This window comes from Callorhinus ursinus, unplaced genomic scaffold (assembly GCF_003265705.2).
Source record: "Callorhinus ursinus isolate GAN/ISIS: 27379988/994484 unplaced genomic scaffold, GSC_fseal_2.0 scaffold13, whole genome shotgun sequence".
Taxonomy (NCBI): Eukaryota; Metazoa; Chordata; class Mammalia; order Carnivora; family Otariidae; genus Callorhinus; species Callorhinus ursinus.
In genome coordinates, this window is record NW_027397075.1 from 4,094,953 (window position 1) to 4,115,021 (window position 20,069).

Below are 20,069 nucleotides of genomic sequence, written 5' to 3' on the forward strand. Positions count from 1 at the left end.
GTGGGACTCGATCCCAGGACCCTGGGATCATGACCTGAGCTGAAGGCAGACGCTTAACCAACTGAGCCACCCAGGCATCCCAGTTCTAATAACTTTTTATAGGCTATTTGGTATTTTCTGTTTAGATAATGACATATGCTGCCAGTAAAGGCAACTATATTTCTCACTGTCCAGTGGACCATATAAATTTTATTTCTTTCTCTTATTGCAGTGGCTAGGGCCTCTAATACAGTGTTAAGTAGAAATAGTGAGAACCAGTATATGTGTCTTATTCCTTATCTTAGGACAAAAGCATTCTGCATTAAGTGTGATATTAACTAAGGATTCAGGGTTTTTTAGACATTGATTTTCTGATTTGCAGCTTGGGGAAGGTAAGCCCAACTGCTGGTGCTTTGGGTACTGATTGGCAAAAGGAAGCTGGAGGCCTCAGTTCTCAGTATGTGGGGGATGCTGCTTCCCTAGTTCATCACTTCTTACTCCCCTACTCAATCCCACTCTTCACTGTTGGACTTGGTGCCTCCATGAGAGGGTCAGTTTCTCCACAGAGTAAACCTCCTGTCCAGCTGCTGCTGGCCTGGGGGAATGCTGGTCCCCTGGCTTCCCAAGGTTGGGGGTGGGGATCCTAGTACAGCCCTTTCTTCTGTTAACATTGCCCCAGTCCTTATCACCTCCTTGTTTCAGGAATCCGGTGCCTGTTATTTGCTGAGACTTTGCAGGGCTCTATTGGGTGCATCAGCCTTTTATACAACACTTAGATTTCTGTTTCCTCCTCTGTGCAAAGTTCTTTGGCACTCTTCTTTCTACTTGTCATCTCCAAAGCGTGTCTCCAAAGTGAGCTGACATCCTGTCCTCTGATGTAGCCTCTCCTGTTCTCTGTGCCTTTGTCAAGTTATTTATATCCCTCTACGGATAAATATGTGTATCCAACTGGTCATGGTTAACTTCCTGGAAAATTTTAAAAGCAGTTTATTTTCTGAAATAGCTGGGCTTTTGCTGTGGGAGGAGTTGTTTTGTTTTGATTATATTACTGATTTGATTAGTGAATCCGTTCATCAGAGACAAAAGTAAATTTTAGTGCAAAAGTAAATTTCCTCCCAGCCTCCGAAAATTTCAGGTGTTCTGAATTCAGCTTTAGCTAATTATGTGTTGAGTATAAGTTCCTTATTTAGGAATTAGTATTAATTTCTCTCATGTTTGTCATCCATTAATCTTTGCTGTGTTGCATTAACGTGAGTTAGCAATAGGGGATTGTGTAGCCAGTTTCAAATCGGGTTCTTCTAAAAAGTTCCAATTGAGTGCCATTGATTCTCTGTAACCCAGAATCCATTTTTCTTTTATTTAGGCCAATTTCTTATTATTTAAGCCAATCTCTTATTATTTAAAAATAAACTTTATACCTAGGACTGACCCACATACTTACACAATGTACTCATGTCTTCTCTTTCCCCCTGCTTCCCCCAGCTCTCCTTCTGCAAGAGATATCCTTTATTCCTGGGTAGCTATCATACACATATACCTTATTTGATCTTAATTTTGCTTTTCAGACTCAAATTCTTTGTTGGACATAAAAGTCACCATTTGTCAGCCATCTCCACGGGCTTGCCTTCTGAATTGAGTATAGGCTATAGCTAACATCCTCCCCTTATCTACCCAGATCATGCCCACAGACACAGAAACAGTCGTGCTTGTGGAATTTGAATTCAGTACGAGAGTTTGTGAAAACAATAAAAATGCATTTTCTAGCTCCCACTTCCCCAGATTTTTCCAGTTCATTTTGCTTTGTGAGGTAGTTTGCACAGAGGGACATTCCTTCTTTCCCTTACTTATATCAAATAGGGAATGTGGGGAAGTTGACTACATACTAGAATGTAAACCATATTAATATCACATACAATTCAGGAGGAAATACGCAGTTTGGTGTTTGTCACTTGCCTTACTGCTCTTGGGGGGAGGCGGGAAGCATTCACTTACTTCATCTATTCCATCCACTCCACAGACCTTGACTGCAGAGGCCTGACTGACTCTGCGGGTCCTGGGCCAGGTGCTGAGAAGCCCCTTGCTCCACAAGGAGTGTGAGATCCTGTTCTCACCGAGCTTACATTCTAGTGGCAGAGAGAAAGAGAATCGACAAGTAAAGAAGTAAATAAGCGCAGACAGAGATGAGTCACAGGAAAACAAAACAGGATAGAGGGATAAATGCTACAGGGTCGGGGCTGCTTGCTTTTCCCAGGCCCCTCCGCAGGGGGCCTTTCTGAGGGGGGGTCTTTTTTCAGGGGAGACCTGCACAAGAAGAACTGGCCCTGGGAACATGGGGCTGGGTGGTGGGGAGGCAGGGGAGAAGTTCCAAGAGCCCGGACCTGGAAGACTGCCTCAGGTCTACCCAACCAGCTACCTGACTGGGGACAAGTCACTTACTCTGAGGGTGAGGGATCTTGCCTGTAAAATGGAAATGAAAATCCACGTTCCGCTTAAAATGGTCATCTTGAAGTATCAAACGAGAATTTTGTAAACTGGGCGACCCTTTAAAATGAAAGGTGGCTATTTTATCCAGCAGCGGAGACTGAAGGACTTACCCTCTGTCTTTAGGACTTGCTATAAACTACAGGTATAATAACAGTGTGGTGCTGACATAGGAAAGATGAATAGATAACAAAACAGAATTGAGTGCCCCAAAGCACAGCCACACATTTGTGATCTCTTGATTTCCAGCAGCGTTTCCATGCAGGAATCCCTTCCCGATATTTCTAGGGACATTTATGTTACTCCAAACTGTGAGAAAAATCAGTCAAGAAATCAGGATAAAGGAAAAAAAAAATCTGTGGGAATTAAAGTTTAAACATCAACATAGGTATTACCAGTTCAAAGGAATCCACTGACATGAAGTTGAAAGCAAGAGTGGAATCAGTGTCAAAGGTTAAGATCAACAGTTCTGAAACCAGGACGGAGCATATGGGAGAGAAGGGGCCATGATCAGATCTGTCATTCTTGCTTGTGACTGCCGCCATGTTTTAAGTGTATGTAGCCCTACGTGTTCCTCACAATGAGTCAGTTTTTATAAATAAAAGCATATTAATGAGTTTACACACATCAGTACACTTTATAAAAATCCTGCAAATCTCGTTCCAAGAAATAATAAATTTTGGGAGCAGTCTTTAAATTGGTAGTTCTGAAACATGTTCCTTTGTAATAATAGTGCTGTTGACCTTGCTGGGATACTCAAATATTACATTATCTTAATAGAATCCAATGGTGTTTTAGTGTTTGAATATTTGCTCTAAGGCTATAATTCTTTGTAATTACTTTTACAGAAGAAATGCAAAAGCAAGATGTAAATAGCATTGTGGAATACTTTGATGTGAAATCAGCTCATCTGCAATCTGAATTAGGACAAGCAGTATCAATTTTAACAGCAAAACCAAAATCAAGGCAAGCAGACAAAATATTTTCATCCCTCAAAGAGGAAATGAGCTTATATGAAGCAATATGTAGTCTAACGCCCAACTTGTATTTGCTTTGGACACACTCAGAACAATTTGACCAGCATCAGCACAACATGAAAGAAACTTCTCTACATCTGGAATATTTGTCTTATGACAAATATTAATAATTAATACAAGCAATTAATACTAGTGTGTTTTAAAATCTCATTTAAGAATAACTTTTAAATATTAAATATTTGTGACATCTTTCAGTTTTTAAATGATGCTTTTTGGGCATCCATTTGGTGCTAATATTTTATTCTTTTAGTGTTTTCTACTACCAAATGCCTTTATCAGGTAGAGATTATTTTTGTATGTTATTGAAGTATATAATTTTGTTGTAGTATATGGTTCATAATAATAACCATACATTTATTATTATATCTTACTTTACTGAGCTAACCCCTGAAACTTTAAATATAATCCTGTCACAGAAAAGTGATTCACTGTTTATGATTATAACTCATTATTATTTAAAAACATGAAGTAAAGTGCTATGAAAAATATAGACTAATTTACAATTCAGGAATTCTGATTTCTTGGTCTCAGATTTTAAAGATTATAAACTGTCAGGAACTTGGAAAAATTTTAAATTCCTAACAAAAGTGCTGGCAATCCAGTAGGCAAAGTTAGTTTTTTTAACAAATAATTCTGAAACAATTACATAGTGGTATGTAAAAATTGAGCTTCTACTCTTAAGTCACACCATATACACAATGAACTTGAAATGACCCATAGACCTAAATGTAAGAATTAAAACTATAACATTTCTAGAAGAAAAGATGGAAAAAAATATTAGTGACCTTGTGGTATAGTCTGAATCATGGCACCCCCACCCCCAAATTCATATGTCGAATCCCTAACCCCAGGTGTGATGGAATTAGGAGATGAGGTCTTTGGGAGATGGTTAAAGTTAGATGGGGTCATGCGGGTGGAGGCCTCATGATGGGATTAGTGCCCTTGTAAGAAGAGGAAGATGGGGAGAGATGGCTCTCTCCTACCATCTACAAAACATTGCTGAAGGAAATGAAAGAAGATCTACATAAATGAAAAGTTTGAAAACTTGATATTGTTAAGATTTCAGTACTAGCCAAAGTGATCTATAGATTCGGTGCAATTCCTGTCAAAATCCCAATGACATCTTTTGCAGACGTAGAAAAATCCATTCTAAAATTCATATGGATTCTCAAGGAATCCTAAATGGTCAAAACAATCTTGAAAAAGAAGAACAGATTTGGAGGATTAACAAACTTATTGCAAAACTGTAGTTTTAAAACTTATTGCAAAACTGTAGTAACCAAAACAGTGTGGTTATAGACAGGTCATAGAAATCAATGGAATAGAATAGAGAGCCCAGAAATAAACCTTCACATATATGGCCAGATGACTTTCAGTAAGAATGCCAAGACCATTCAATGGGGGAAAGGATAGTCTTTTCAGTAAATGGTGTTGGTTAAACTGGATATCCACATGCAAAAGAATTAAGTTGGACCCTTACCTCACACCATGTACAAAATGAACTCCTATATCTGATAAGGGATAACTATCTAGAATATATAGGAAACCAAAACTCAAGAAAAACAACAAAAACCAACCTGATTCAAAAATGGGCAAAGAACTTACATAGATATATCTCTAAAGAAGATATACAAATGGCCAATAAACTCATGAAAAGATTCTTAACATCACTAATCATTAGGGAAATACATATCAAAACCACAATGAGGTACCACCTTATACCCGTTAGGATTGCTGCCATCAAAAACCCAGAACAGAACAAGTGTTAACGAGGATGTGGAGAAATGCGAGCCTTGTGCACTCTTTGTGGGAATGTTGCTAGGAAAACAGTATGATGGTTCCTCGAAAACTAAAAGCAAACTTACCATATGATCCAACAATTCCACTTCTTGGTATATGCCCAAAGGAATTGAAAGCAGGGTCTTGAAGAGATATTTGTACACCATGTTCATATTAGTATTTTTCACAACTGGAATCTGGAAGCATCCTAGGTGTCCATTAACAGATGAGTGGATAAGCAAAATGTGGTATATCCGCACGATGAAATATTATTCAGCCTTAAAAGGGAAGGCGTTTCTGACACCTGCTACAATGTGGATGAACCTTGCTTGACATTGTGCTAAGTGAAATAAGCCAGTCACAAAAAGACAAATTTGATTCCCCTTATATGAGGTACCTCTTAGAGTAGTCAGAATCAAAGAGGCAGAAAGAATGGTGGTTGCCAGGGGTTGGGGGGAAGAGAGAATGGGGAGGTACTGTTTAATGCGTACAGGGTTTCAGTTTCCCAAGACGGAGAGGATTCTGGAAATGGATGGTGGTGGTGGTGCTGGTGGTTGCACAACATTATAAATGTACTTAACAGCACTGAACTGAACACTTGAAGTGGTTAACATAGTTAAGTTTTATGTGATGCGTGTATTTTACCATGATTTAAAAAAAAAAAATTCGGGGCACTTTGGTGGCTCAGTCGTTAAGCGACTGCCTTTGGCTCAGGTCATGATCTCAGGGTCCTGGGATTGAGCCCCACATCGGGCTCCCTGCTCAGCGGGAAGCCTGCTTCTCCCTCTCCCACTCCCCCTGCTTGTGTTCCCTCTCTCGCTGTCTCTGTCAAATAAATAAATAAAATCTTAAAAAAATTTTTTTCAGAAAAGCCTTTACACAGATGTTCATAGTGTTATTATTGATAATAGCAAAATACTGGAAGCAGCCCAAATGTCCATCAACTGGCAAATGAATAAATGAACTGTGGTATAGCCATTCTTGGAAATACCACTACTCAGTGATAGAAGGAGTAAAATGCCAAGACATCCAGCTGCATGGCCGGCTCTCAGGGCAGTATGTGAAGTGAAAGAGTCCAACACAAAAGACTAAATACTGTACGATTTCATTCATATGAACTTCCAGAAAAGGCAGAATATAGGGTCTGCAGGCTGACCCGTGTTTGCTGGCAAGAGAATTTAGTGCAAAGTGGCACAAGGAATCTTCTTAAAGGGAACTGTATTGTGTCTTGATTGTTCCAGTGTTTACATGGTTGTATACAGTTCCAAAAATCAACCAAGCTGTACACCTGAAATGAGCAAATTTCACTGCATATAAATAATACCCTCATTTAAAATAAAGAGGGGGACACTTCATGGGGCAGCCAGATTTTTGTGCTTTTACAGAAAAAGGTATTTGTAGGAACTTGTAAATGTAACCCATTAGCAAACATTTTTTTTCCTACTAAAAGGAAGAAGTTGATGGAGACAGGTTAGCCTAGAAGAATTTGATTTGCACTTGCTGCATTATCAATACCTTCACTTCTAGCAAAATTCTGAGTTTGACCTCATAGTCATTGTAACTGGCATGATTTATCATTTGCATCCCCCGTATAAATGCTAATCAAGGTTTAACGTTTAGTTGTGACACACCAAGTTGCGTCTCTAACATTTTATTTTTTAATTAAGTACCACTTCTTCAGTGGATTTAAATGTGCATTTCATATTCATTATGAAGTAGCTCACTTTGTGCCTTAGAACTCCACTTGGAAAATGAGCTCAGATTCACGGAAGGTTGTTTTGCCTGATTTTCATTTTGACCTTTGACACCAATCTGTAGGAGAGAGAGAGACAAACCAAGAAACTTACTCTTAACTCTAGAGAACAAGCTGATGGTAACTGGAGAGGAGATGGTTTTGGGGGATGTAAGGGATGGGGATTAAATAGTACACTTATGATGCAAAAAAAAACAAAATAAAATGTTAAAAAATAAATAAAATCAGTCTGTAGAGGAGTATCTTGTCAGCATGCACGAATCGAGAGTGTTCATACGTATATGCATACACACACACAGCCATACCTTGAAATATGTATAAATAGTAATAATCTTAAAGCCACTACTTCAGGTATCTGGTTTTCCATGTATAACAAAAACTGTTTTTTTTGTTTTTAAGATTTTATTTATTAGACAGAGACGCAGCGAGAGAGGGAACACAAGCAGGGGGAGTGGGAGAGGGAGAAGCAGGCTTCCCGCTGTGCGGGGAGCCCGATGCGGGGCTCGATCCCAGGACCCTGGGATCATGACCTGAGCCAAAGGCAGACGCTTAACGACTGAGCCACCCAGGCGCCCCAACAAAAACTGGTTTTGATCCAGAACTGCTTTAGTTAAATTACATGGGGCATAGTCACAGCTTTTATTTTTATCAAGAGAATGATGGTTGAGGAAATTTTTTGTTGGCGTGCATATTACATCCATATACATATCTAAACCTATGAAATGGACTCGTTCCACACTATCTGAGGGCTTTTGCAGGCAGGATGTCCCATAAACAACAGACCTTCCTAGGAAGCAAGGAATTCTTACTTGAGCACAGAAACTACAGACTAGGAACTAGGAAATGTGTTGTAAATTAATTGGAAAAAATTATGAAAATGCAGTCTGTTGTTAACACTTTGCTCTGTTTATTTTTTGCTTTTGTGCACGTGCTCTCCCTGCCTGCCCCCATCTGTGTACACACACACTCTGTATCATGCTCCCTCCGTCTCTTTTCCTTTTTTTCTTTTTTCTTCTTTCTTTCTCTTCCTTCCCCCCCCCCTCTCTTTTTTTAGAGAGGGTGGTGAGGGCAGAAGGGCAGAGGGAGAGGGAGAGGGAGAGAGAATCTCAAACAGACTCCCTGCTGAGCACCCAGGCTCAGAGCTCCATATCAGGACCCTGAGATCATGACCCAAGTCGAAACCAAGAGTCAGGCGCTCAACCAACTGAGGCACCCAGGCGCCCCACTCCCTTTTTCTCTCCCTGCCCCCCAATTTACTTATTTTTTTCTGAACCATCTGAAAGGAAGTTAAATACATCATGGTCCTTTGTCCCTAAGTCCACTAAGTAAGGGTATTTCCTTATACACCTGCAGTACAGTTACGAGCCTCAGTAATTTAACATTGATAGGATGCTTTACTGGTCATATCCCTGTGTTAGTATTTGATCTAGTATTATCTGTATCACTTTCCCCCCTCCATTTTAAGGCCTAGTCTGTGATAATGTGTTGCATCTAGTGTTCATATCTCTTTAGTCTCTTAGGACAGTGACATTGATGAGGAACCCTAGCCCCTCCCCGACCACTCTTTTTCAGTAAGATATTTTCCATTTGGGTTTGTCTGATGTTTTTCACGGTGACATTTCAGGCCTGCCCGCAATACTGTGCACGTGATGCCGGTACCAGTGTGTGGGGAGACACTTTCAGACGGTGCAGATATCCTCCTCTCCAGCAGAACATCTCCCCAGGTGGAGCAGCTGCTGAGGATGTTTGCCTCAACCATCCTTCATGTGAGGATGGCAAAGGAATCATCTGCCAGTTCCATTTCTCTTCCCCGTTGACCAATTCCTAGTTAGTACTCAGCTGTGAGAGCTCTCCGTTCTCCCTCCCTCTCTCTCTCCCTGCCTCTGTGTCATGTCTTATGGAAACCCATGGATTCCTCTTTCTTCGGTAGTTTAGAATTTGTTACTGCCTCTTGTTTGGTGCTCAGATACCTGGCCGGTGAGAGCCCTCCCCAGCTGGGCCTCTGTCTTTGCAACACACCTCCTCATATCTTGAGCACTTCCCTGCTTTCTCATATTGCAAGATGTTCCAGGCTCAATTTGTGCCTCCTTTACCCCAGCCCTGGAATCAGCCAGTTCTTTGAGAAGCCCTGTTTTTTTTTTAGGGTGTACGGTATTAGAAATTAAGATGTCGACACCAGATGTGCTCACTGCTACTGGGGTTTCTTTGCTCCTAGGCCCTTTCAGTGGATAGTGCATGGATATACACACGTACATCCCCCATACATGAGGGAACACACATGCATATGCATGTAGATGCATAAACATGCACATGTATACCCATACTTATTTTTTAAATCATGAGCCTAAGCCCTGTCTCCAGTTTCATTTCATCTCCACAGGGTTCTTCCTTGTCTTTACCCACTCTAATATTTGTGTGTCTGGCTTCCAACAACATCAGTGTATTCACCAATTTGCTCAGTACTATAAGGCATCTTAAGTATTTTCAGAATTGCTTCACTCATTCAACAACAGAAGCAAACCTCCTAAAGAGCTCAGGATTTGAGTTCTCCCTGAACCCTACCGAAGATTGGGAATACGGGGTTTATAAATGGCTCTTTTGCACTTTGCTTTTTTTCATCTTTTTTTTTTTTAAGATTTTATTTATCTATTCATGAGAGACAGAGAGAGAGAGAGAGAGAGAGAGAGAGAGAGAGAGAGGCAGAGGGAGAAGCAGGCTCCCAAGGAGCAGGGAGCCTGATGCGGGACTCGATCCCAGGACCCTGGGATCATGACCTGAGCCGAAGGCAGACGCTTAACCATCTGAGCCACCCAGGCGCCCTCATCTTTTTTTTTTTTTAATTAAAAAAAATCGTTCCCTCTCCGTTCTTTGAGATTTTCATTCTTTCTTATAACTGCTCAGTACTTCACTGATTGTATGTACCACAGTTTATTTAACCAATTTCCAGTGTTTAGACACTTAGGCAGTATTTTGGCTTGGCAGTATTTTGTAATTACAGAGAAAGCTACAAGGAATCACCTGTGCAAATATATTTTTGCATTGCTGGAGGTGTGTCTTCAAAGTTCCGAGAACTGTGATTACGGGTTCCAAGAGTAAATGAATACGTAGTTTTGTTAGATATTGCCACATTCCGTTCCATAACAGTGAGTTGGTGGCTTTGCCATGACTCTCTTTGGTTTGAGAGTTATTTGCATATCAGGGACATTAACCTTTTATCTGTGATCTATGCTACAGATATTTTTTCTTGGTTTCCCATTTGCCTTTTGACTTTGCTCATCTTACTGATTGCCATACAAAAAATTTTTATGAGATCAAATTTGTAAATTTTTTATTGCATCTGGATTGCAAGTCATAGTGAGAAAGCCTTTTTGTGCACCCAGATTTTGGAGTAATTCACCCATGTTTTATTGTAGTACTGTAGAGTTTCATTTTTTACATGTAGGTATCTGACCCGTTTGGTGTTTATGCTTTTGTACCAAGTGAGGAATGGGTCTAATTTACCCTTTTCCAGTTGTCCCAACACTGTTTCTTAAAAGTTCATCCTTGCCCCAGTAATTTGAGATACGATCTTTACCGTACACTAGATTTCTATATGCAGTTGGGGCTATTTCTGGACTTTGTCTTTCTCGAAGTCCCAACTGAGTTTTTATTAAACATTTACATCTCAGAGGCTACCGGGTTCCAGGATTTACAACACAGAGGAATTTTTAGGGCTGTTCCCCTTTTGTGGTGTAAGAGTGGGTCCTTATTATTTTCCTGCGCTTTTTGAGTTTTCCCAATTTTTGAAAACCAGACAAAATTATTTTTGTCTTTCAGGAAACTGTTTAAAGGTGGGGCGCCTGGGTGGCTCAGTTGGTTCAGTGTCCAACTCTTGATTGCAGCTCAGGTCATGATCTCAGGGTCGTGAGATGGAGCCCTGCGTCTGCTTGAGATTCTCTCTCTCTTTCTCCCTCTCCCCCTTTGTCCCCCCCCATAAATAAAATACTTTTAAAAAGAAAACTTTTTAAAGGTATTATCAGTTTTTAAACAGGAAACTTGAGCATGAATCTTTAATAATACCCTCCACATATTACCACCGGTATCCCCCCTTTTCGTTATATCCCCTCAATAAAAGAGATGTTTCAGAGAAGTGCGTGTGATGTACGTGAAGAACAGGACAGGTGGAAGGTCAGCCAGGCGTAAGAGCCCATGTGTTTTGCCTCCTATGGCTGCTAAGAACCACCACGGAAAACAGTTCGTTCCTCTCCTTCTTCACATGAGTGAACAGGTGTAAAGTACAGAGAAGATGTGAGTGCAGGGCCCACATAGAGGAACTGGGATGATGGGTAGCCGGAGTTTTTTTATATGTAACATTCTAAGTATTCGCTTCCACAGAAGAGGCTTAAATAGGGGTATGTGCGCATTCACTCTCTTTCTCTCCCCTTCCGCCCCCTCTCTGTACTTGAATGGCCTCCCTTGAGTGGAATGACTTGATTTTTTAAATGTTTCTCATAACTTGGGGGCTGTAATAAAAAATCTATTTATAAGACCCATTTAGAGGAGACAGGACTCACATTGGCCGTGCGGTCTCTGTTTTTATCAAGTTATATTTCAGGGAACATATTTTCTCAAGGAAAAATCAGGACATGTAATTTGATTTAATTCAACATGTCACATCCTATAAAGCTTTAAAAGTGAAGCCAGGTTTAATTATAAATTTGACAAGTCACTGTTTTGGAATAGAAGAGAATTCTGTGAAGGTGGGACATGCCTTGTAAGTGTATTCAGATGATGAGCCACGTGATAGCTGACACACTCAAGAATTCTTCTGTTGTGCTGTGTACCCATCAGGCAGTCGTGAAGGTAACAGTGCTGTCTTCCAATTTAGCGCCACCAAGACTATTATTTTATTGTAGCAGCTCTACTATTCTGTTCTCCTCTTCTGCTATAGTAGCTCCCCGAAAACAGAAACCAGGAATTTTCTTTAAAATTTTGTTCTTCAAGGGGCACCTGGGTGGCTCAGCCGGTTAAGCGTCTGCCTGTGTCTCGGGTCCTGATCCCGGGGTCCTGTGATCGAGCCCCACGTTGTCAGGCTCCCTGCTCAGCGGGGAGTCTACTTCTCCCTCTGCCCCTCCCGCCCCTGCTCATGCTCTCTCTCACACACACTCTCTCTCTCAAATAAATAAAATCTTTAAAAAAAAATTTCATTCTTCGAAGCACTAAGAACAGCTTAGATTTGTATGTGTCTATACACGAGCATAACGGAGAACTTGGCTCTGAATAAGCTTGTCATCACGGGGAAACCTTTAGACTTCAGTTCCTATATAAGGTCTTTGACTTTCATGTACAGGTGGCAGCTCTTCGTGTTGCTGGCTGATAGTTAAGTGGTAACAGACTTAAGAGTATTGAGACATTTTATAGGCTGGTGTTCTTGTTAATCTCAACACCTTTCATGTCGTTCCACTGTTTGTGTTTCAGTCTTACAGCGACCAGTGCCATAGGAAAGAGAAACCTGAGTCCCAGCCCAGCAGAAGCTGACTTGGAGGCCAGAATATCGGGGGATATTTCTGACCCTGAGCTCGAACAGACAGAGTCCTGTGCAGAACCCCTCTCCGAGGGAAGGAAAAAGGCCAAGAAATTAAAAAGAATGAAGAAGGACCTTTCACCAGCAGGTTTGTATAAGATCTTAGTAGAATTCTGGAGTTGTGTACTCTTTAATGCTTTAGAAGCTCATAGTTGCGGGGAGAAGTGATAGCAGGGCTTCGGTTGGTGGCAAAGCCCAGGTACAATAGGCCTCCCCCTCCAACCCCCTTATCCACAGTTTCCCATAGTCAACCTTGGCCCGGAAGCAAAGGATCCTTCTGACATATGTACGATCGGAAGGTCAGTGGTAGCCTCACTCACTTCACTTCATCTCGTCGGGGGGGCATTTTATCATCTCACATCATAAAAGAAGGGTGAGTCCGGGACAGTAAGATTTTTTAAGAGAGAGAAACCCATTCACACGACTTTTATTACAGTCCATTGTTGTTATTGTTCTCATTTGTTATTAGCTCTTGATTGGTCTCTTACTGTGCCTCATTTATAGATTAAACTTTATCACAGCTATGGATGTGATATAGGGAAATAACATGGAGTCTATAGGGTTTGGTACTACCGACGTTTCAGGCACGCACTGGGTGCTTTGGACTATGTCCCCCGCAGATGAGGGGGATTGCTGTAGTTTTCCACGGGACCAGATGCTTTTTAGGATCCATTTAATTTGAGGAATCCCTAAAAAGCCCTGTCTCTTGATAGAGGAAGGCTTGGCAGGGGCCTTCTCAGTTAAAGATGGTTACTCCATTTTGGTAATCCCCTCTCTCTCTCCTCTATGGTTTAGAGGTTTTGCTGATGTGTGTAAGTAGCCTCAGTATCTTAAATGTGCATTTAAATTTGCACAGAGGCCTCCTCCTACACATGTTATTTTCAGTGGCAGAGTTTTCACCGTTCCAGCAAAACGCCCGGCAGCCTAGATTTCTCTCATACGCAGAATTACATAAGGAGGGGCGCCTGGGTGGCTCAGTCGTTAAGCGTCTGCCTTTGGCTCAGGTCATGATCCCAGGGTCCTGGGATCGAGCCCCTCATCGGGCTCCCTGCTCGGCAGGAGGCCTGCTTCTCCCTCTCCCACTCCCCCTGCTTGCGTTCCTTTCTCTCGCTGTGTCTCTCTCTGTCAAATAAATAAAAAATCTTAAAAAAAAAAAAAAAAAGAATTACATAAGGAGCAAAGGAAACCAGAAGCTAACCGCCTAGTATGTGTGAGGTGCTGTAGTAGGAGCCTTTTCTCTCCTGATTTAATCCCCTTCTTGCCCAAAGCCAAATCCCACGTTGTCTCCGTCACCCGGATGCCGTGGGGGGGTCTGTGAACGGACTACAATGCTGGACTGTGACACAAGGGAGGAGCTCGCTGGTCAGCCAGGCCAGCTGCCTGCTCGGGAGGTCCGGCCGTCACCTGCTGGGTCCCACGGCTGTCACGGTGACAAGAGTCACAGCCCTCCATGACTGCTGCTTGCTCAGGGCCCGGCGCGGCATCTCATGTTTGGTGGGAGTTCTTTCCTTTAAAGTTCTGAGGTGGTCCTCCAGGTCCATTTCACAGTTAAGAGATTGGAGGCCTGAAGGGTAATGGGACCCGCCCAAGGCCCGGAGTCCTTCAGTTTGTCCTTTACAAGAGAGCCCGTGCTCTCCCCGCATGGTTATGCCACTGACTGTCTGCTTGGGATAGGAGGGCTGTGACCCAGCCTCTAGTGTGCCTGTCTCACATCCTGACGGTCTCCCGGCGAGCAGAACCAACAGTCAAATCAAAGGAAGGTGTAGGAAAACCATGGAACTTGATCCATACCCAAGCTAAGAATTCACCATGTTTCAAATTAATTCTTCCTTTTACATGTGGCCTGATCTGATGGCGGGGAGTTTTCTGAATCTCATTGATACTAATGAAATCAAAGAAGCAGCAAAAATATTGCATATGTTTTTATATGTTATGCTGAGGCTTAACTTTAACTGAAAACTTAAACTTCCTGTTTGAAGCCCGGATTGTTTCTTTCAGCTGCCTCCTTGAATCCCGCTGTTCTCCTTGACTTGCCTCCCTTCCGTTCCCTAAATTGAGCATTGGAGAGCAGGCTTTATTTATTTATTTATAAAAGATTTTATTTATGTATTTGACAGAGACAGACACAGCGAGAGAGGGAACACAAGCAGGGGGAGTGGGGGAGGGAGAAGCAGGCTTCCCGCTGAACAGGGAGCCCGATGCGGGGCTCGATCCCAGGACGCTGGCATCATGACCTGAGCTGAAGGCAGACGCTTAATGACTGAGCTGCCCAGGTACCCAGAGAAGCTTTTATTCCGTAACGCCCTTAATCTTCACCTGTGATACCTTCTTATGACTGCTGTGTTGTATCTGCTCAGCGAATGTTCATATTGAAAGTCGGCATGACTTTTAGAGATCACGGCTAGCGTGGTGAGGGGCGGGGTCCCCTCTTGTATTCCTTTCCTTCGTATCTCAGTCTCTTCTGAATTTTTCAGCTTATCTGTTGGTTCTCAGGGGCAAGATGACAGGTGTTTTTTCTCCCCTCTATCTCAGCATAATCTTACTGGTATTAACATTAAAATACCTAATAATAGACTGCCTGAATAGATTAGCTCCTTTTATAACTTTCATCATTCTAAGGGAAAACTTTCTGTGAGTTATTTGGGGTTTTGAATGTATAATACCGTCATTAAAATAGGTTTTTATTTTCCTCCCATTGACAGTAAAGCTGTCACTGCGTCAAGATTTGAGCTAAAAAAGAAAAAATGATAGATTTTCTCCTTCTTTGTCAGTCCCGCTAAAAGAGAAAGAAACATCTTGACAGCTTTTAATTGAATCAGAGAACTTGAGATAATTGGGCTTCGGGAGCACCATTCACCGGGTGAGGCCTTCCAGCAGCACAAAGCTGGAAGTTTCACGGGTTCTTCTTCGCTGTGTTGTTGTAAGCATTTAGCGCTCATATTCTCAGCAGGATGTCGGTTGAGATAACCAGGCTCTGAGCCTGTGGAGTTGACCAATTTCGATTGCTCAGTGCCTTTCATAAAATCCTATAGTGAGTGAGAATACAAAGATCTGACCCTGTGAAGGGTATTAAGCGCTCAAGGGTTCAGAAGAGTACCAGGAGCGTGAAGACCTGGTTGGGGTGTTGGCAGCAACCGGATGGGATGCTTTGATAGGGCGTGGGAAAGTCTGACCTGCAGAGACAGGTTCTAGGGCATCCTGTCTGAGCTCTCTTCCTGGCAAGAGTATCTTGACAGGGCCGCAGGTGATTCACCGAGGTGTGTGGGATGCCCAGCACTGTCAATGAAGGCATGAAAAGTATAAAAGCGACTGTTTAACCTTTGAGGGAGATTTCTGTTTTCTAAGGAGGAAGTAGCAAAAAGTAGGACCACAGAATATTGTGTACTGTAGCAGTCCTGGGACAGTTGGTGCTCAGTAAATCCCACACAAAACAGTGTCATCTGTCTTAGTTATACATTTTAATATCGAAGATGCACTAAGAGCGCTAGACCACTTCCTCGCTAACAAAATGACTTAAATTGCAAAAGAAATGACTGTTTATTGAGTTTATATCATGTAGCAGGCATTGTGCCAGGAACATCCTTTACTGTCGGTTCCTTATAAAAACCCAGTAAAGTATAGATACCAGTATTTCCAATTTCTAGAGAGGAAACGGGCTCAAAGAATTCAGACTTGCAAAGTCAAATATAGCTGGTGTTGGGGGGCCCTGGGGAGGGCCGTCTGATCCAGGGTTCACACGTTGGATCACTCTGCAGTATGTGAAATTTATCCAAACTTTAGAAGAAGCAAAGGACTCTTTACAAAGATGAGCATTTCTGGCAGCTGGTCAAGGGCAGAAACAATCGGCAACTTGGACTTTCTTGTGATGAAGTCATGTGAGCCAAGCAACTGTTCTCTTTTGAAGCTTACTGTGTACATATTATGTACTTGGCAAATATTTTTCTCCTCAGTGTTGGTTCTATCCTGTGTTCAGGTTATAGACATAACGTAAGTCCCTTCCTTTTATATTTATTAGGGTTAGTGTAGATTGGTAGTGCTATCTACTTTTCCTCGGGGGAATTCAAGGTACATTCTCAGCTGGTACATAAAGAAACAGAGCTCTGTGTGCCATTTAGTCTGGACTAAAGTATCTCGAGGAAGTGGTCCCCAGACAGTGTTTAATGGAGGGATTTCCAGAGCACACTTGTTCTGGCTGATGAGTGGATTGTGTTCCGGTGTCCTGTTGCTGACCAGACTGACCACTCCCAAAATATTAACGGACAATCCAGCAGCCAGAAGTTCTGTCAAGCCCTGTTAGTGTTCATGGAAGAGTGCCCGGAGACGCTGACCATTCCTGATGATTTTGTGTGTCATGTCATAGAGAGGCTGTTGCAAGTCTTTTTCCTTCTCACATTTAAAACACAACACAGTGGACCTTTAAATGTTCACCAGGAACCAGGAGTATCATTGGAGTCTTGAGTAATCTGTTGAACTTTTCAAGCTTGTATCCTTAAGGTTACAGTGTGAAAATTTAGGATCTGAGCAGCAGGCTGCAGTTGCTGACCATCCAGGCGAGGGAGGGGCAGCCAAGGAGCTTTTTTTTTTTTTTTAAAGATTTTATTTATTTATTTGAGAGAGAGAGAATGAGAGATAGAGAGCACGAGAGGGAAGAGGGTCAGAGGGAGAAGCAGACTCCCCGCCGAGCGGGGAGCCCGATGCGGGACTCGATCCCTGGACTCCAGGATCATGACCTGGGCCGAAAGCAGTCGCTTAACCAACTGAGCCACCCAGGCTCCCGCCAAGGAGCTTTTTAATTCCTCAATTAAAATGTGGCTGACAGCCTCAGTGTGGCCCCTGTGCTGTGCGGTGGGCCGTCCCCTGCCCAGTCCCCTCCCCCCCCCCCCCCCCCCCCGGTAGCCTTCCACCCAGGGAAGCTCTGCCTTCTTGGTGTAGGAAACCACCCCTTCACCAGGCTCTCTGGAGCATCTCCCAGTTAAATACGTTTGTGTAGCACCCACAGGATCTTTCTCTCTCCAGATTTTCACTCTAGGAAATGATAATGATGGCAGATTTCCAGTGTTTGAGATTCTGTTCTGGATTCACCTGAGGGCAGACATGTCTTCCCTCACAGAATCTCTCCCTTTCAGCTCTGGAGAGAAGAAAGGTAAAGAAACCCAAACGGTCACCTTTTGTGTTGACCACTTTTTAATTTCTTTTGTCGTTTTGTTAATAAAGATAACATGCTCACATGAAAATCTTTAAAATGAAGAAAAACAGAAGAAAATTAAACCCCGTGGTTGCCTGATACTCTGTTAACAAGTGTTTCTACTCTGCCTGTCATTTTTTTTTTAAAGATTTATTTATTTATTTGAGAGAGTGAGAATGAGAGAGAGAGAGAGAGAGAGTACATGAGATGGGGGAGGGTTAGAGGGAGAAGCAGGCTCCTCACTGAGCAGGGAGCCCGATGCGGGACTCGATCCCGGGACTCCAGGATCATGACCTGAGCCGAAGGCAGTCGCTTAACCAACTGAGCCACCCAGGCGCCCATGCCTGTCATTTTTGTACACAGTTGGCATCATACTTCATAGACAACTTGGTATCCTGTTCTTTCCCCATTAAACAAAAAATCCTGGTTATATTTGTACTATCAGCATAATATTTTATATTAAAATTTTGTTGGATTTTTAAACAACGTTCCTAATATCTTTTGCAGGGTCAGCTTTATTAAGATACAGTTTATGTACAATAAGTCATCGCTTTTAGGTGTATAATTCAATGATGTGTATACAGCCATATAACCACATTGTGATCAATAGAGAGAATAGTTGTAGGTGCATCTGGGTGGCTCAGTCGGTTAAGCTTCTGACTCTTGATTTCGGCTCAGGTCATGATCTCAGCGTCCTGGGATCTAGCCTCCCCTGCACTCAGCAGGGAGTCTGCTTGAGATTTTCTCTCCCCCTCTCTCTGCCCTTCCCCTAAAAATAAATAAATAATCTTTTAAAAAAAGAGAGAGAATAGTTGTATCATTCCAGAAGATTCCCTCATGCCTCATCCCTCCTCCCACCCCTAGAACCTGGCAACCACTGATGTGCTTCTTTCTTAATACGTTTGAGATTGATTTTGCGATTGCACATACCAGTGGTTCATTCCTTCTTATTGCTGAGTAGTATTCTGCCTTATGGACATATTGCTGTTTTGCCAGTTGGCATTTAGGTTGTTGTTACTACTTTTTAGCAACTAAGAATCAAGCTGCTATAAACATTCGCCAATAGGTTTTTATAGGAACTAAGTTTTCGTTTCTTTGGGGTAAATACCTAAGAGTGGAATTGCTGGGTCATATGGTAAGTGCATGTTTCACCCTCTAAGAAACTGGCACAGCATTTTCCAGAGTGGCTGCGCCATTGTGCGTTCCTGGTGTTGTCCAGTGAGTTCTGCACCTTCCAGTGGTTCTGCGCCTTCCAGTGGTTCTGCACCTTCACTGGTACTAGTCCAGTCCTTGGTAGCCATTCCAGTGGGCCTGTTAGTAGTGCCTCGTATGGCTTTAACTTGAATTTCCCTAAGGACTAATGACGCTGAGCATCCTTTATGTGATTATTTCCCATCCAGATCTCTTCTTTGGCGGAATGTCTTTTCAAATATTTTGCCCATTTTTTTCATTGGGTTGTTTGTTTTCTTCTCCTTGAGTTTTGAGAGTTCTTTGTATATTCTGGATACAAGTCCTTTTGGGTGTTTTGCACATTCTTCCAGATTCTGCTTTTCTTTTCTTTCTTTTTTTTTTTTAAAGATTTTATTTATTTATTTTGACAGAGAGAGAGAGAGACAGCGAGAGAGGGAACACAAGTGGGGGGTTGGGAGAGGGAAAAGCAGGCTTCCCACTGAGCAGGGAGCCTGATGCGGGGCTTGATCCCAGGACCCTGGGATCATGACCTGAGCCAGAGGCAGACACTTAACCACTTGAGCCACCCAGGCGCCCCTCTCCTGTGTTTTCTTCTAGAAGTTTTGTGGTTTTAGGTTTTACATTTAGATGTATAGTCCATTTTGAGTTAATTTTCGCAACGCAATGCAACGTATGCATTGAGATCCATCCTAACAGGAAGCAGACGTCCTGAAATATTTGTTTAAAAAGAAAATTGTTCCAGAATAATTCTTTGCGCTCAGGTAAAACAGGGCTGTGAAAATGAGCTCCCTGGAACACTGACCTAGCTCCTTATCCCCTAGCTTTGAGACTGATCCTTCAATCTACAGCACTCCCTTTCCGGAAGGTGCTAGAAAGAATACCAGCAGTGACCTCCAGGCCCCTCTGGTCTAAGTCTCCTTTAGATAATTCCTACAGTTCTGATTCCTCTGGACACATCATTGTTGCTCAGCAGCTGCACATTTTAGGCATTGAAAACTAGGATCTTCTTGACTGCAGACTGTCAGTTTCCTGGGGAACAACCATGTTCAGTGGGCCACCTTCCTGATAGGGGGACGTACATGAAAAACTTGCTTTACCACG

General features: G+C 42.4%; 1 protein-coding gene across 4 annotated transcripts in view; it reads left to right on the top strand.

Moving 5' to 3' along the window:
• The window catches only part of PARN (poly(A)-specific ribonuclease), a 256,764-nt gene that overhangs the window by 135,604 nt on the left and 101,091 nt on the right, over nt 1–20,069 (top strand). For all 4 annotated transcript variants that reach the window (XR_012380436.1, XM_073899474.1, XM_073899473.1 and 1 more), the window contains exon 23: nt 12,487–12,680. Coding sequence is in view for 3 of the 4 variants with exons in the window: in XM_073899474.1 (XP_073755575.1) it covers nt 12,487–12,680 (194 nt within the window). In the remaining variant the exon portion in view is untranslated. The remainder of the gene's footprint in view (nt 1–12,486; nt 12,681–20,069) is intronic.